Genomic DNA, 18,045 nt, shown 5'->3' with positions numbered 1-18,045 from the left:
CATGAAGCACTAATTTCTCCTTCATCTACCTCATGGACCATAAACCTCTCAAAAATTTGAGACTGGTACAATTTGAGAAACCTGCCAAATTCCATGTTTAAAGTTCCAAGTTACATTTATCTTCTCACAGAACATTGCTGGACACCAGGAAGCAGATCAAATGATTTTACAGGTGTTAATACAGTTTCTGTGAAACATTTAAATAAATGCAGTCAGACACAACAAGATACATAGTTACAAAAAGTACATCAAATAAATAAGTCCCCAGTTTAGCCAAAACTATAAAAGAGACAGCTGTAAGTCATGATGTGAAGGTATTAGAACTTCATGTGAAATGACTACATTGAAAAATGTAAGAATAAATCCTTAAAATGTTGTTGTTGACAGTGCAGTCTTCGGGGAATTCAGTGTGTTTAATATGTATGTCAAATACAATATTTTCAGGTGCGATTCTTTAAATTCAGCCTACCAGCCAGACTGAACCTCATCTGGCTTGGAAACTACACATTTAACATATTATAAAATGGTACTCACTGGATCTTGGAGGAAAAACGTGTGTCAGCATTAATTTGGTTTTATTGGTTGATTTGATTTTTTATGGAAAATAAATTGCTGTGTTTGTCCTGCAGGGGGCGTCAATGGTTTGTGAGAGTCTGATGCTGAAGCTGATTGGCTATGATGGAAATATCACACACAAGAATCTGGAAGAAACCAAAGTTCTTCTGAACAGGGTTTGAAAGTCACACACTGACTTTGGTTTTTATTTATTTGTTTATGTTACACCTCTAGAACCTCCACTCCCCAACACTGCTGCCCAGCAGGATAGAACTGGTAAAAAACCTGAATGAAGGAATGTTAACTCTCCATATTTTTAGATATCAAAGTATATTTCACTTCATGTTCTAATAAAGATAGGTAAACATATATATTTACATTATTTATTATTTTTTTTAGTTTATTCTCCATATTTATTATTTATTATTTTTTTAGTTTTTTAGTATATTCTCCATATAATAGAGATTACAAAATAATTGGCAGGTTTGTATATTTTAGTATTTTTAATTTCACTTCACTAATCAGATTATCTGATAATTGTAGCAGTTTTGAAATCATTAGGTAGATTTTTCCATTTGCATGTCATAACTTTTATTTTCAGAAACTGAAGATTCCACACAAGATATGATTTGACTGTAATCAGCTTCATTGATCATGTAGTAACTTCCTGTGTCTGCAAGGACACAGTAATCACCTGGGCATCAGGCACAAAGGCTGCATAAGCATAAAACTATAGTGTACGTCCTTCTCCACTCTAACATTCAGATGTATCAAAAGTGAAATGACTGTGTAAATGTGGGGTGCGCTGCTCCAGGTTGATGGCTGGCGTATGCACATTTCTACAGCTATTGTTCCACTGCCAACACATAGAGGTGATGCTGGAACACTGTTAATAGTGTGAAAACATGTCATCAGAGTGATATGCACATCAGAGACACACTTATGAACAATTAACACCCCCACGTATTTGCAGTTATTTGGGTGGATATAAAAGCATGTGCAAAGTGAGTGTAAAAGACTAACAATGACTGTGTTAGCATTGTTGGACCTTGCAAATGGTGCAATCTGATGTAAGCGTTTATTCAGGGAACGCAAGGATTTACTTGCAAATGATGATAATTGGCTCATAAGGTGATTTGGATTACCAAGACCAATGTTACCAATGAGTTGTGTGCAGAACTGCGGTCAGCCCCAGAGCGCAATACGAGGAGCCAGGAGGTTGTATGTGGCCATACAGGTGCTGACCATGCTGCACTTCCTGACAACAGGGGCATTTTAGTGGGAGCTGGGCAATCAGTCAGGAGTTTGCCAGTCAACCTTAAACTGAACTGTGCCAGCTGTATGCAATGCAATCATCCGAATGTCATCCAGGTACATCACATTCCAATATTAAAGCACAATTTGCAGCAAGAGCCGGTTGGTTTCCATAATGTAATCAGAGCTATTAACTGCACACATACAGTAGTGTTCAGAATAATAGTACTGCTATGTGACTAAAAAGATTATTCCAGGTTTTGAGTATATTTCTTATTGTTACATGGGAAACAAGGTACCAGTAGATTCAGTAGATTCTCACAAATCCAACAAGACCAAGCATTCACAATATGCACACTCTTAAGGCTATGAAATTGGGCTATTAGTAAAAAAAAAGTAGAAAAGGGGGTGTTCACAATAATAGTAGTGTGGCATTCAGTCAGTGAGTTCGTCAGTTTTGTGGAACAAACAGGTGTGAATCAGGTGTCCCCTATTTATGGATGATGCCAGCACCTGTTGAACATGCTTTTCTCTTTGAAAGGAAGGAAAATGGGATGTTCAAGACATTGTTCAGAAGAACAGCGTAGTTTGATTAAAAAGTTGATTGGAGAGGGGAAAACTTATATGCCGGTGCAAAAAATTATAGGCTGTTCATCTACAATGATCTCCAATGCTTTAAAATGGACAAAAAAAAAACCAGAGACGCGTGGAAGAAAACGGAAAACAACCATCAAAATGAATAGAAGAATAACCAGAATGGCAAAGGCTCACCCATTGATCAGCTCCAGGATGATCAAAGACAGTCTGGAGTTACCTGTAAGTGCTGTGACAGTTAGAAGACGCCTGTGTGAAGCTAATTTATTTGCAAGAATCCCCCGCAAAGTCCCTCTGTTAAATAAAAGACGTGCAGAAGAGGTTACAATTTGCCAAAGAACACATCAACTGGCCTAAAGAGAAATGGAGGAATATTTTGTGGACTGATGAGAGTAAAATTGTTCTTTTTGGGTCCAAGGGCCAAGGGAGTTTGTGAGACAACCCCCAAACTCTGAATTCAAGCCACAGTTCACAGTGAAGACAGTGAAGCATGGTGGTGCAAGCATCATGATATGGGCATATCCTACTATGGTGTTGGGCCTATATATCGCATACCAGGTATCATGGATCAGTTGGATATGTCAGAATACTTGAAGAGGTCATGTTGCCTTATGCAGAAGAGGACATGCCCTTGAAATGGGTGTTTCAACAAGACAGTGACCCCAAGCACACTAGTAACCAAGCAAAATCTTGGTTCCAAACCAACAAAATTAATGCCTCGCAGATGTGAAGAAATCATGAAAAACTGTGGTTATACAACTAAATACTAGTGTAGTGATTCACAGGATTGCTAAAAAAGCAGTTTGAACATAATAGTTTTGAGTTTGTAGCATCAACAGCAGATGCAACTATTATTGTGAACACCCCCTTTTCTACTTTTTTTTTACTAATAGCCCAATTTCATAGCCTTAAGAGTGTGCATATCATGAACGCTTGGTCTTGTTGGATTTGTGAGAATCTACTGAATCTACTGGTACCTTGTTATCCATTTAACCATAAGAAATATACTCAAAACCTGGATTAATCTTTTTAGTCACATAGCACTACTATTATTCTGAACACTACTGTATTGCTATAAAGGCGCCATCACATGATGAATTTGTTTTTGTTAATGGAAAATATTTTCATTCCATCTATGTTCAAATCATGCGATGCACAAATACATCTACATCATGGCTAGCTGGCCTAGTTCAACACATTTATCCTGACCAACAGCGTGGTTGGGGCAGCCCAGTCTCACGCTTTTTTTTTTTCCCTGCTCCCGTCGCGAAACGAGTGACATTTGTGTGATGCAATTTTTTTATTTTACTATTTCTAACCATATTCCCTTCTCCTAATACTAATCATAGCCATAATGTAACTGTCTCCCTTCCCCTAACCATAACCCCCTCCCATGTCACTCCACATTTCGTGCCACCATCTGGCACGGTGCACATTGGGTGGCTGCTTGGTGAGTAGTTGTCATGGCTTGTGGTGGCTTGGCCCTGAAGGTTGTAGGAGGCATATGCAGACTCACAGACACAGGTGTAGATTAAGACAAATGGCTTTATCTGATAGGCAGGCAACAGGTTCGGTACACGGGGAATCAATCAACGTGGTGGAGGTACAGGCAGGTTGCAAGCTGAGGCAGAGTCCAAAAAACAAGCAAAGTTCCAAATGCATGGCGTTAAGGAGTTCACAGGGCTGAGGCAGAGGCACAGTCAAAAAACAGAGTTCAGGGATAAGACGAGGCGGAGGTCGGTAACACTAGCAAGGTCAGAAATACAACAAGGCACAACTGGACAATGGCGTGAGGCTGGAAAGTGCGAAATGCAACAATCTGGCGAGGGACTGTGAGACTGTGAGGGTTTAAATACTAGTGGAAGAATCAGAGTGTGAAATGAGGAACAGGTGTGCAGAGAGTGCTGGAAGGGGGCGTGACCAGGAAAGACAAAGGTAAGTGCAAGAGAGTGCAGTAAGGCAAAAGCAAAGTGAACTGGGGCAAGATAATTAAATGACAGAAAAACCAACGGTGCAAAATGTGACGTGCTTGACTAACCATAATAAACATGAACAAAACAGAGGGGGCGAAATTAAAACTAAGGTGGCGAGTCGAGGAGTGGAAAACCAGTGATAATAACTAAAAAAAGAGAGGACGTGACACAGGAAAGTGAATACCTTAAACATGACAAAACAAACTACTGACAGAATAGGAAATAAATGATGAACAAATCAAAACCAGGGACTAGGTAATGCAATGAATGACTAAACCATAAATAAATGATACACAGAATAAAACCGGTAACAAAAGCATTACACAAAGTAAAGAAACAAACAGAACCAAAGCACGACTTACATGACAACATATAATAATATGAAAAGTAAAACTGTATAATCCTCAGTGGAAGCCGAGACCAAAATAGGGGGAAACCCAGACATGAACCCCGGGCCGGAGCAGATCCTGACAGTAGTTTATTAATGTAATTGTTCAGAATGAAAAGTGCACGGGCACATTTGGGCATATGCGCATTCAAATATGGTTGTTGTGAAAGTGTAGGTACACGGACCCACAACAGGGGGCGCAATGAACGGACAATGGAGAAAGGTGAATAACAAGTTTTACTGTTGTGAAAAGAGCACAACCAATACAACAATTAATAATTTGGAGTTTGAAGCCGAAATCTGCTGGTGTCGTGTGGGCAGGCTCGAAGGTAGGAGGCGTCCGTCCTAGTCGAACCGGAACCACCCAGATTTCCTCTGCCACCGAACCCCAGAAGTACTGGAACCGCCAAGTCCCGAATTCCCAGGTGGCCACTGCCTCCGCTCGTCGGATCCGGTACTGCTGGCGGGAAAGAGCACAAACACACAGGTATGGATGCGACAGCACCCAGTAGACGGAGAGGGGAGAAGCCGCCTCCACCTCTTGTTACAATGAAGCAGGAAAGGTGAGTACTTATCCAAGCAAGTAGCTTTCTGTAGTCAGCTGTCCTGAAAAGGTTTACCAAGGTTTATCAGAGTCTTCAATATGAGCTTGCAGAGAAGGTTACCTTAATCTCAAGGCGATATCTCGGCACTGAGGTGGAGACGCTGTCCTGCTGATATACCTCCGTCCTGAGTGCAGTCAGCTGTGTCCAGTAATGGGTGACAGCTGTCACCCTGGCAGCCCTCGTCGGCGGCAGCGCCCTCTGGTGCCTGGAGCCCGCACTCCAGGCAGGGCGCCCTCTGGTGGTGGTGGGCCAGCAGTACCTCCTCTTCAGCGGCCCACACAACAGGACCCCCCCCTCAACGGGCGCCTCCTGGCGCACGACCGGGCTTGTCCGGATGGCGACGGTAGAAGTCGGCCAGGAGGGCCGGGTCCAGGATGAAGCTCCTCTTCACCCAGGAGCGTTCTTCGGGGCCGTACCCCTCCCAGTCCACCAGGTACTGAAGACCCCGACCCATTCGACGGACATCGAGGAGCCGACGCACGGTCCAAGCCGGTTCCCCGTCGATGATCCGGGCAGGAGGTGGTGCCGGACCCGGGGTGCAGAGGGGTGAGGTGTGATGGGGCTTTATCCGGGAGACGTGGAATACCGGGTGAATCCGCAGCGAGGCCGGCAACTGAAGCCTCACTGCGGCGGGATTGATGATTTTGAGGACCTTGAAGGGGCCGATGTATCGGTCTTGGAGCTTGGGGGAGTCCACTTGAAGGGGAATGTCCTTGGTGGACAACCATACCTCCTGCCCAGGACGATACGTGGGAGCCGGGGCCCGCCGCCGGTCTGCATGTGTCTTCGCTCTCGTCCGGGCCTTCAACAAGGCAGAGCGGGCGGCACGCCACACCCGACGGCACCTCCGTAGGTGGGCCTGGACCGAGGGCACACCGACCTCTCCCTCGACCACCGGAAACAAGGGGGGCTGATACCCCAAGCACACCTCAAACGGGGAGAGGCCGGTGGCTGATGACACTTGGCTGTTGTGAGCGTACTCGATCCAGGCCAGGTGGGTACTCCAGGCCGTCGGGTGCGCGGCTGTCACACAGCGTAGTGTCTGCTCCAAGTCCTGGTTCGCCCGCTCTGCTTGCCCGTTGGTCTGGGGATGATACCCAGACGAGAGGCTGACCGTGGCCCCCAGTTCCCGGCAGAAGCTCCTCCAGACGTGTGAGGTGAACTGGGGACCGCGATCGGAGACGATGTCTGATGGTATACCATGCAGACGGACGACGTGGTGGACCAGGAGGTCCGCTGTCTCCTGGGCCGTTGGAAGCTTCGGGAGGGCCACGAAGTGGGCCGCCTTGGAGAAACGGTCCACTATCGTGAAGACGACGGTGTTTCCCTGGGACGGCGGGAGACCCGTGACGAAGTCCAGGCCGATGTGGGACCAGGGGCGATGAGGCACGGGCAGTGGCTGTAGCTGCCCTGAGGTCTTCTGGTGGTTGGCCTTGCCCCTGGCGCAGGTGGTACAGGCCTGGACGTAATCCCGGACATCGGCCTCCAGGGATGCCCACCAGAAGCGTTGCCGGACGACTGTCACGGTCCTTCGCACCCCCGGGTGACAGGAGAGCTTAGAACCGTGACAGAAGTCTAGGACTGCGGCCCTGGCCTCTGGTGGGACGTATAGTTTGTTCTTTGGTCCGTTTCCGGGGTCCGGGACACGGGTCAGGGCCTCCCGGACGGTCTTCTCCACGTCCCAGGTGAGGGCGGCCACGATAGCGGACTCCGGGATGATGGGATCCGGGGGATCCGACGGTTCCGTTTTGACCTCATCTTCGTGCACCCGGGACAATGCATCCGATCTCTGGTTCTTGGTCCCGGGGCGGTAGGTAATCCGGAAGTCAAAACGGCCAAAGAACAGTGACCAGCGGGCTTGCCTGGGGTTCAGACGCTTAGCGGTCCTGATGTACTCCAGGTTCCGATGGTCAGTGAAAACCGTGAATGGCACGGCTGTTCCCTCCAACAGATGTCTCCACTCTTCGAGGGCCTCTTTCACAGCAAGGAGTTCCCGATTGCCGACGTCATAGTTCCGTTCAGCGGGGGTCAACCTGCGGGAAAAATAGGCACACGGGTGAAGGACCTTATCGGTCTTCCCGCTCTGGGAGAGCACCGCTCCTATCCCTGAGTCCGAGGCATCCACTTCAACCACTAACTGGCGGCTAGGATCGGGCTGCACCAGAACTGGTGCAGACGAGAAGCGCCGTTTCAACTCCTTGAACGCGGCCTCGCACCGGTCCGACCAGGTGAAGGGAACTTTTGGAGAGGTCAGGGCTGTCAGGGGGCTAACTACCTGACTGTAGCCCTTGATGAACCTCCTGTAGAAATTAGCAAAGCCGAGGAACTGTTGCAGCTTCCTACGGCTTGTGGGTTGGGGCCAGTCTCTCACCGCCGCAACCTTGGCCGGGTCCGGGGCGACGGAGTTAGAGGAGATGATAAACCCCAGGAAGGACAAAGAAGTGCGGTGGAACTCACACTTCTCGCCCTTCACAAACAGACGGTTCTCCAACAACCGCTGTAGGACCTGACGTACATGCTTGACATGGGTCTCAGGATCCGGAGAAAAGATGAGTATATCGTCTAGATATACGAAGACGAACCGGTGCAGGAAGTCCCGCAAGACATCGTTTACCAACGCTTGGAAGGTCGCGGGAGCATTAGTGAGACCGAACGGCATGACCAGGTACTCAAAATGACCTAAGGGGGTGTTAAATGCCGTCTTCCATTCGTCTCCCTTCCGAATCCGAACCAAATGGTACGCGTTCCTAAGATCCAGCTTGGTGAAGATTCTGGCTCCATGCAAGGGGGTGAACACTGAATCCAACAAGGGCAACGGGTATCGGTTGCGAACCGTGATCTCATTCAACCCCCTGTAATCAATGCATGGACGAAGTCCGCCATCTTTTTTACCCACAAAAAAGAAACCAGCGCCCATCGGTGAGGTGGAATTCCGGATCAACCCGGCGGCTAATGAGTCCCGGATGTAGGTCTCCATTGATTCGCGTTCCGGCCGTGAGAGGTTGTACAGCCTACTGGACGGGAACTCACTGCCTGGAACCAAATCAATGGCACAATCGTACGGGCGGTGGGGAGGAAGCGTGAGAGCCAGATCCTTGCTGAACACGTCCGCAAGGTCATGGTACTCCGCTGGCACCGCCTTCAGATTGGGCGGGACTCGGACCTCCTCCTTAGCTTGGGAGCCGGGCGGAACCGAGGAACCGAGACACTCCCGATGGCAGGTTTCGCTCCACTGAACCACCACCCCGGACGGCCAATCAATCCGGGGATTGTGCTTAAGCATCCATGGAAATCCTAAAACCACACGGGAGGTGGCCTGAGTCACGAAGAACTCGATCACCTCCCGGTGGTTGCCTGACACCACCAGAGTTACTGGAGGTGTCTTGTGTGTGATTGGTGGGAGTAGGGAGCCATCTAGTGCTCGAACCTGCACAGGCGAGGTAAGAGCCACCAGAGGGAGCCCTATCTCCCTGGCCCATCTACTGTCTAGCAGATTCCCCTCAGAGCCCGTGTCCACCAGTGCTGGGGCCTTCAGGGTTGAATCCTCAAACAGGATCGTGACTGGGAGTCGTGTAGCAATGTGGGTATGTCCCACGTGAATGTTTTGGCCCACCCCTGGCCCAGTCTCTAAGGGCGGGCGTTTGGCGTTTGACCGCTCGGGGCAGTCTCTCACATGGTGCTCTATTGAACCACAAACAAGACACGCTCCGTGGGTCCATCTCCTTTGTGCATCTGGTGCCCTAAATGTTGCCCTACTCGTGTCCCTAGCTTCGTCAGTAGGGGGAGCTGTGACCCCACGGAGCGCAGGAACAGAGGAGCGTGGGGAGGGCGGAGCTCGATCGGACCCGGAAGGGAGAGGGACGACGCGTGCCTGGCCACGCCCTTCGCCTCGTTCCCGACGGCGTTCTTCTACCCGGTTGTCGAGTCGTATAACTAGATCGATGAGCCCATCTAAATCCCGCGGTTCGTCCTTAGCCACCAGGTGCTCTTTTAGGACCAGAGACAGTCCGTTTACAAAGGCAGCGCGGAGGGCAGTGCTATTCCAGCCGGATCTCGCCGCCGCGATGCGGAAGGCGACTGCATAGGCAGCTGCGCTCCGACGCCCCTGTCGTATGGACAGTAGTGCGGTTGAAGCGGACTCGCCTCTGTTGGGATGATCGAACACCGTTCTGAGCTCCCGTACAAACCCATCGTATGAATGAAGGAGCCGTGAGTTCTGCTCCCAGAGCGCTGTAGCCCAAGCGCGTGCCTCCCCGCGAAGCAGGTTTATGACATAAGCTACTTTGCTAGCGTCAGTCGCGTACATCACGGGACGCTGTGCGAAGACGAGCGAACATTGCATCAAAAAATCCGCGCACGTCTCCACACAGCCTCCGTACGGTTCTGGAGGGCTTATGTAAGCTTCTGGGGACGGAGGAAGGGACCGTTGAACGACCAGTGGAACGTCACTCTCACACGCAGGGTCCTCGGGAGGGAGAGCCGCAGCGGCGCCCGGAGGGCGCGCTTCCACTTGTGCGGCGAGAGCCTCCACCCTGCGGTTTAGGAGAACGTGCTGCTCGGTCATGAAATCGATCCGAGTGGTGAAAGCGGTGAGGATCCGCTGCAACTCACCGACTACCCCTCCCGAAGCCGCCGCTGCGCCCTGTTCTTCCATTGGCCGTTCAACAGCCGGTTGACGCCCCTCGGGATCCATGACGCTGGCCGAGATATCCTGTTGTGAAAGTGTAGGTACACGGACCCACAACAGGGGGCGCAATGAACGGACAATGGAGAAAGGTGAATAACAAGTTTTACTGTTGTGAAAAGAGCACAACCAATACAACAATTAATAATTTGGAGTTTGAAGCCGAAATCTGCTGGTGTCGTGTGGGCAGGCTCGAAGGTAGGAGGCGTCCGTCCTAGTCGAACCGGAACCACCCAGATTTCCTCTGCCACCGAACCCCAGAAGTACTGGAACCGCCAAGTCCCGAATTCCCAGGTGGCCACTGCCTCCGCTCGTCGGATCCGGTACTGCTGGCGGGAAAGAGCACAAACACACAGGTATGGATGCGACAGCACCCAGTAGACGGAGAGGGGAGAAGCCGCCTCCACCTCTTGTTACAATGAAGCAGGAAAGGTGAGTACTTATCCAAGCAAGTAGCTTTCTGTAGTCAGCTGTCCTGAAAAGGTTTACCAAGGTTTATCAGAGTCTTCAATATGAGCTTGCAGAGAAGATTACCTTAATCTCAAGGCGATATCTCGGCACTGAGGTGGAGACGCTGTCCTGCTGATATACCTCCGTCCTGAGTGCAGTCAGCTGTGTCCAGTAATGGGTGACAGCTGTCACCCTGGCAGCCCTCGTCGGCGGCAGCGCCCTCTGGTGCCTGGAGCCCGCACTCCAGGCAGGGCGCCCTCTGGTGGTGGTGGGCCAGCAGTACCTCCTCTTCAGCGGCCCACACAACAATGGTTTTTGAATGTTTTGAAAATGTAAGAAAGTTTTAGATGTGTGAGGGTGGACGAATGAGTGAAAGAAATAGAGAAGGAAGCTGTTAATTTTGTAGATTGTATAAAGGCCCAACCAGGGACAGGAGTTGTGATTTAGCATTAGCTATAAACTCTTTGTGCATTACATCAGCTGCAAATGTTTTTTGTACTATGCTTGTTTGCATTGTCCCTGTCAAATAAATAAATAAATAAATAAATTATTTTGTTTCATGTAGGTAAAACTAGACCTTCTTTTTTTTTGGTCAAATGTATTTATTAAAGTTTTTCAAATTTATATGCAAAGTAAACAAACAGTAACAACAACCAAACAGTAAAGAATCCCCAAACATTCCTGTCAAGTATACAAAAGACAAATAAACAAAAAGACAGAAATAAGATAACAGGAAACACAAAAAAAGGAATGACACATTGTTACACTGCTACACATTTTTTTTTCTTTGAAAACAGGGAAATATAAACATATAAAGATAAACTTTATTGATCTCACAGAGGAGAAATTCACATGTTACGTCAGCTCTTAAAAAAACACACAAGGTGGGTGGAAGTAGAGGATAATGTTCATCAAACAGCGAGTTTAGATGTGGTAAGGTGACATTAGTGCAGGGATTTGTAAACGAGTTGTTATTGCACGTGATTTGTGGACATATTATTGCATGTGGTTATTTCACAGTGTTATTGTGAAGCCTGGCAGCAGCAGGAAGGAACGACCTGCGGTATCGTTCCTTCTTGCACTGAGGGTGCCTCAGTGTGTCATTGAACGAGCTGGTCAGCTCCACTACAGTCCGGTGCAGAGGGTGAGAGGAGTTGTTCATGATGGATTTGAGCTTGGTTTACACCCTCCTCTCAGCCACCTCCTCCAGAGACTCCAGAGAACAGCCCAGGACAGAGTTGGACTTCCTGACCAGCTTGTTCAGTCTCTTTCGCTCCTGCTCTGTGCTGCCCAGGGCCCAACAGACAACAGCATAGAGGAGACCTTAGGCTACAACAGAGTCATAGAAGGACTTAAGCAGAGACCTGCCAAAGAATCTCAGTCTCCTCAGGAGGTGGAGGTGACTCTGGCCTTTTTTTTACAGGGCGTCGGTGTTGTGAGTCCAGTCCAGTTTGTTGTTGAGGTGAACACCACAGTCTTTATGTCCTCCTCACTGACCTTTTCTGCACTGGCTCTCTTCTCACCCTGGGTGTGTATTGGGGGAGCAGATAGACGAGATTGTGATCAGAGCGTCCCAGCGGGGGGAGGGGGGTGGAGGTGTAAGCGTCCTCCACATTGGCGTGAAAGAGGTCCAGTATTCTATCTATAGCGCGCGTGGGTGTTGCGTCTGCAGCCGCGTGACTGTGCTGTGAATCCGCTCACAGGCAGTGGCGGCGTCCGCAGAGGGAAGAATATATGTGCAGAGCGTTATTTTTATATATATATATATATATATATATATATATATATATATATATATATATATTTCTCTTTTTTTTTTAGGTGGCATCTTGAATAACTGCTATGGAACAGTTCTATGTCTTCCTAAATAGTCCAGAAAAGGTTGCCAGATCTTGATAAATTTGTCTGCTTTATCCTGAAGGGAATACTGTATCTTTTCCATATGCAAGATGTTGAAATTTCAAACAACCACATTTTGAACTGGGGTACCGTATCAGTTTTCCATAAAGTTAATATAATCTTTTTTGCTATGATCATACCATATTCAATGGTGTGTCATTCAGAGGAGCTGAGTCACAGAAGAGAGCGAGATAACCCAGACAATGCTACTTTGGGATCTGGGGATAAACAGCACTCATACATGCCTTCAAACGAAACTAGACCTTCTTAACAAGCCCCCGGTTTTCTCCCTGTGTTCAGTATTTGTTAATACATGCATGCGTAAAGTTGTGATGTCACACACTGTTAGCCACGGCGCACCTCATTTTCTTTAACATTCCGGACAGAGAGGGGAATCCCCACATCCCAGGGCCAATTGAAATACATTTGCATATTTAATTAAGGGCGTGGACAGGGAGGAGTTGGTATGTCTGCATGTCGTGCGCTCAATTCAACGTTGATTGGGATGTACAAAAGGAACATGCTTGAATCCATGCATACGCACGCTTTGATACATCTGAATTTTTTGGTGCATATGACAGTTTCTAGGTTTTAGCGTACGCCATGTTTCAGGAGGAAATCCATGCACGTCTTTGTACATGAGGCCACAGAAGAGTGTCTACAAGTGATAACATGTTCCAACTTGCAAACATGTTGTCAGTTTGACACATGACTTATAAGACAATATACATTAATTAATTAAGAGGAATGGCTAAGCTTGGCTGCACTGTTTCTATGTAAAGAATTGAGCTGTCTGTTTGTCTGTTAGACTCGTGAGCCAGTCACATATCCAGCGACAGATGAAGCAAGGAAAGCATTGTGTGGTTTGGAAACAGTAAAATTACTGCAGCAGCAACTCCAGTAAGTTTTCTTTTTGCTGTACGTCTGAACAGAACATTATAGAATAACATTACCAATAGATGTCAAATATATTTCTACCCCCCCCCCCCAACCAAGACTTTTGTGGAACATAGGAATCAATCTGTCTGAATGGAAAATTCCATTCTGGTGTCTTTAAGGGAAGAACATTGGATGTGTGTGTTTTTTTTTTTTAATACCTTTAACAAAATAAAAATAAAACACACGTATTTGTCATTTACATTGAGATAAGTTGACCAGTTTAATTCAGTCATTTCATCACAAATTATTTACACCCACTGTTATTTAGTACATGTACGTATGCTACTATGGCATAGCAGGATTTATCATTTTCAGAGTGTGCTCACAGATGTAACATTCAGATCAGTGACATGCAGCGACAGACAACTCAGCCAGATGTCTGTTCCTGTGTTCATCAGTGATTCAGAGGTGCAGCTCCAGAGAGCTGAACAGCGAGCTCTGAAAAACGAAGAAGCCCTGCAGACAGCCCTGCAGAAGATTCAAGAGCTGGAGAGACAACTGCAGAGCAGGTCAAGTCTGGAGCCGACAGACAGTGAGCATGATTCTTGAAAGCTAAAGATCCTCAAGCACAACAGAAACTTTATAGTTCTACACATTTTTACTTCTCTCCCCCTCTGTTTTTTATGGCTCTGTGTGTGTCTGTGTGTGATTCCTCATTTGATAAGGCAATGGAGTTTAACTAGCCAACGAAAATCGCAGATATGTATTACTGGACCAGTAGCTGAATGAGAAAACACAAAAAAGACACAATAAATTAATTAATAAAAAAATGATTATTTTTCTAAAATAAAAAATATATATTTTACCTATTTTTTTTTCCAAATATGTTTCTTGAAAAACTAATAATATACAAGTATGTATTTACCACTTGAGGAAGGCCACTGATCATATTTGGTTCATTTGTGGAACAGTGTGGATGATTAAATTTATTTACAAGTCACATACCAGTATCACATTGATATGTTGTCTTGCTCTACCATATGACCGTGGTGACCAAAGTTAAATAAAAAAAGAAGAAAATTTGAACAACAGATAAGAAAATTTTCACGGAATATCTCATAATTGCCGTATCCACTAGTTGTGTGAATTGGGTAAAGTCTGCTTTCTCTGATCGCCTTGTTCTGTGTCTGTGTTGCAGAGAGTGAGGAAACACCACCTCCTTCCCCTCAAGCAGCACCAACTCCAGAAACTGAACCAACAAGCAACAACAAAACAGATCAAAAAACACAGATCTGAAGTCTGATCAGGTCAAGACTTCTGCATGTATGCAGCTGTCCAGTCGACTGCTTATAGAACTGCTGTGTTTTATGTGTGAGTTATCAAAGCAACTTCTCAACTGTGCTGCATTACAGTGATATCACAATATCAGCATCAAAAAGACTTTACTCTCTCAAACAGAAACAGGACTAAACAGGTGAAACATTGAACAGTGAAGAGCATCTATCACGATTGTTATTTACATACAGTAACAGTATGCTGTGGTGTTGTTGAGGCTCATATATTTCTGACTTCATGTAAAAGTGACTTTTTATTTTCCTCCTGTGTGACAGTTTAGTAGGGTTTGTGACATTAATTGAGATTTAGATCAGGATTCAAGTTGAACAGTTTGGGTGGCTCCATTTCATTTCATTGGTTTATTACAAAATTCAAAGAAGACATTAAAACATTCCATACAGTTTCATACAGATTAATAAATACATCTTGTAATTGGTACACCCTTAAAGCAATCCATAGCTTATGAGCGGGGCCCATTAATATTTAAAAACAACAAATGTACAATAAATACAAATCTAAACCTACTTTTACCTATCATAACTAACCTACTCTGTTACAATATCTACAACAGACTAAGACAATAATGTTCACATTTCTTAAATGATAGAATTTTAAAAGTATTATGACACATCAGTGTAATAAATTCAGACATATAGGCCCATGGGTATTTCAATAGATATAAAGAAGTCGTCAGCTGGTTGAATTTTAATTATATTTTGCAAGTAACTCTAGTTCTAAAGTTTCTTTTTGAAAATATGTAAAGACAGAGACTTTTGAGTATTCTCACTCGGGTCATTCCAAATTTGTGGACCCTTACATGCCACACTAAAACTAGTACTTTTTAACCTCCTACTTTTACCTTTTAGGTGTAATTTTCCTCTGGTGTTATAATGATGAGAGGAAGTTGAAATGGGAATGAGCTGACAGAGTCTAGCATTAAGTCTGTGCATCACAGTGTACATGGTACAAGCATTGTGAAATAAGTTGCACTCTGTGAGCCTCAGAAGTCGATATTTATAAAAGAGAGAATCAGTTTGAGAATTATATTTGGCCCAAGAAATGGCTCTTATAACTTTCTTTTGTAAAGTTTGTAGTTTTAAAAGGTAACTCGGGTAAGTATTACACTAAATAATATTGCAATAATTTAGATGAGGTTCGCATAAGGACCTGTATACAGTCAGAAGAGCCTCAAAGGGGAGGAAATACCTCACCTTAAAGAATAGTCCAACATATATAATGTCTTAAGTAATTTAAATGTTTACTGAAATTTTAAAATTCATCAATTTGGATTCCAAGAAATTTGATTGATTCAACTCTTTCAATCACTTTATTATTTATATTAATTTGTACATTTTTAAAACATTTACGATTTCTACAAGAACAAAATATAATATATATATATAATAATGTTTTGTTCGTATTTAATGACAATTTATTACATTTAAACCAATTATCAACTCTTGCCAATTCATAATTTAGTTGATTTTGAAGGTATTGCGGGTCTTTATGAGATAAAAATAAGGTAGTGTCATCTGCAAATAATACTTTATGGAGAATGTTAGAAGAATTTGGGAAATCATTTACATAAATAAAAAGAAGTGGACCCAAAATTGAGCCTTGGGGTATCCCACATTGTATAGGTTTTCGTTTTGATAGTTTATCATTTATGTTCACATATTGCTCTCTTTCATTTAAATAACTTCTGAACCAATGAAGTGCTAAACCCCTAACACCATAATGTTCCAATTTACCAAGTAGAATATTAAAATCAGTCGTATCAAATGCTTTTGACAAATCGAGGAAGACACCAATTCCACACTCACCTTTATCAATAGCATCATTTATTTTTTCAATGAGATCCAGGATTGCCATACAAGTAGTACTTTCCTTCCTAAAACCATGTTGTGATGGAGAGAGTATATTATATTTATTTAAGTAGTCACTAAGTCTTTTATGCACAATTTTTTCCAAACTTTTTGAAATTGTTGGCAGAATTGAAATGGGGCGGTAATTTTGAAGATCATTTTTGTCACCAGATTTGAAAATTGGTATAATTTTAGCTATTTTTGTCATTTTTGGTACCACTCCATTCAAAAGTGATAGATTAATGCAGTATACTAATGGATCTACAGTGTAATTGACTATGAATTTTAAAATTTTACTGCATACATTGTCTACTCCTACAGTTTGGGAGCTTTTCATACTCATAATAATTTTAGCAACTTCGGATTTGTCAGTTGGTGAAAGGAAAAAAGAGTTAGTGATAGTTCCCATTTAGATACTGCTGGTAGATACTGCCCCCTTGTGGGCTAATTTTTTTAGACAAAGACTCACCTGTAGTACTAAAGTAATCATTAAAACAATTAGCAAGGTGACAATCACTGGAAACATTGATTGGATTTTGCAAGACTGTGGTGTCAGGGAGGATGTTTGTTTTATGACCACGGCTGAGGACTTCATTGAGCACTTTCCAGCTTTGCTTCTGATCTCCACGAGAAGCCTTGATAAGCTCAGTGTAGTGGTTACGTTTACTCTTTCGAATTAATTTAGTCAGTTTATTTCTATACTTTGTGTATATGTTTTTGTTTTCTGCAGTTGAATCTTTTATGTATTTCTTATACAAAATATTTTTCGTTTTAATTGAAGTCATTCCTTTTGTAAGCCAGATTTTTTTTTTCATTTGAATGTTTTTTTATTATTTTATCAGGTATGCACAAATTAATACTGCTAGATAATTCCTGAATTAAAATATTATACACAGCATCAGGACAATTACACTGATACACCATGTCCCATGATTTACCTTTTAAGTGCTCTGACAGTTTACATACATTTTTGTTAGTTAATACCTTTGGTTTTATTTTACTAAGAGGTTTGTTTTTACTAATTTTAAGATCTATAAAAAGAATGATTGGAAAATGATCAGTAATATCAGAGAGAATTACTCATGAAATAAAATTAGTGTTATGAATATTAGTGATGATATTGTTGTGAAAGTGTAGTGACACGGACCCACAACAGGGGGCGCAAATGAACGGCCAATAGATGAGCCAGAAAGTAACAATTTAATGTTGTGAAACGTGCACAACGAATATACAGACAATCTCAGAATATAATTACAGTCAAATCACAAAGGTGACGTGTGGGCAGGCTCGAGGAAAGAAGACGTCTGTCCTGAGATGAACCGGAACCACACGATTTCCTCCGCCACCGAACCCAGAGAATACTGGAGCCGCCAAGTCCCGAATTCCCAGGTGATCACCGTCCCCGACTGTCGGATCTGGTACTGCTGGCGAGAACAAAGACAGTCAAGTGTGGGTGTGTGTACACCCAGTAACAACAACGGTGGGAATGCCACCTCCACCTCTCACTCAATATGCTGATGTGTTTGCAGTGATCCCTCAGGGGATGGTGGGAGGGGTTGTTGAA

The 18,045-nt window shown here is 44.6% G+C and overlaps 1 protein-coding gene across 2 annotated transcripts in view; it reads left to right on the top strand.

The window, feature by feature from the left end:
* The window catches only part of axdnd1 (axonemal dynein light chain domain containing 1), a 67,775-nt gene extending 52,822 nt beyond the window's left edge, over window positions 1-14,953 (top strand). For both annotated transcript variants that reach the window (XM_034180111.1, XM_034180112.1), the window contains exons 22-25: window positions 630-731; window positions 13,211-13,302; window positions 13,740-13,873; window positions 14,480-14,953. In XM_034180111.1, coding sequence (XP_034036002.1) covers window positions 630-731; window positions 13,211-13,302; window positions 13,740-13,873; window positions 14,480-14,577 — 426 coding nt within the window. In that variant the 3' untranslated portion in view covers window positions 14,578-14,953. The remainder of the gene's footprint in view (window positions 1-629; window positions 732-13,210; window positions 13,303-13,739; window positions 13,874-14,479) is intronic.
* Window positions 14,954-18,045: the final 3,092 nt, after the last annotated feature.

The sequence above is a fragment of the Thalassophryne amazonica genome, chromosome 10 (assembly GCF_902500255.1).
Source record: "Thalassophryne amazonica chromosome 10, fThaAma1.1, whole genome shotgun sequence".
In the NCBI taxonomy this organism is placed as follows: Eukaryota; Metazoa; Chordata; class Actinopteri; order Batrachoidiformes; family Batrachoididae; genus Thalassophryne; species Thalassophryne amazonica.
Note: the sequence above shows the minus strand (reverse complement) of the source record. Positions and strands in the feature narration are given on the sequence as shown.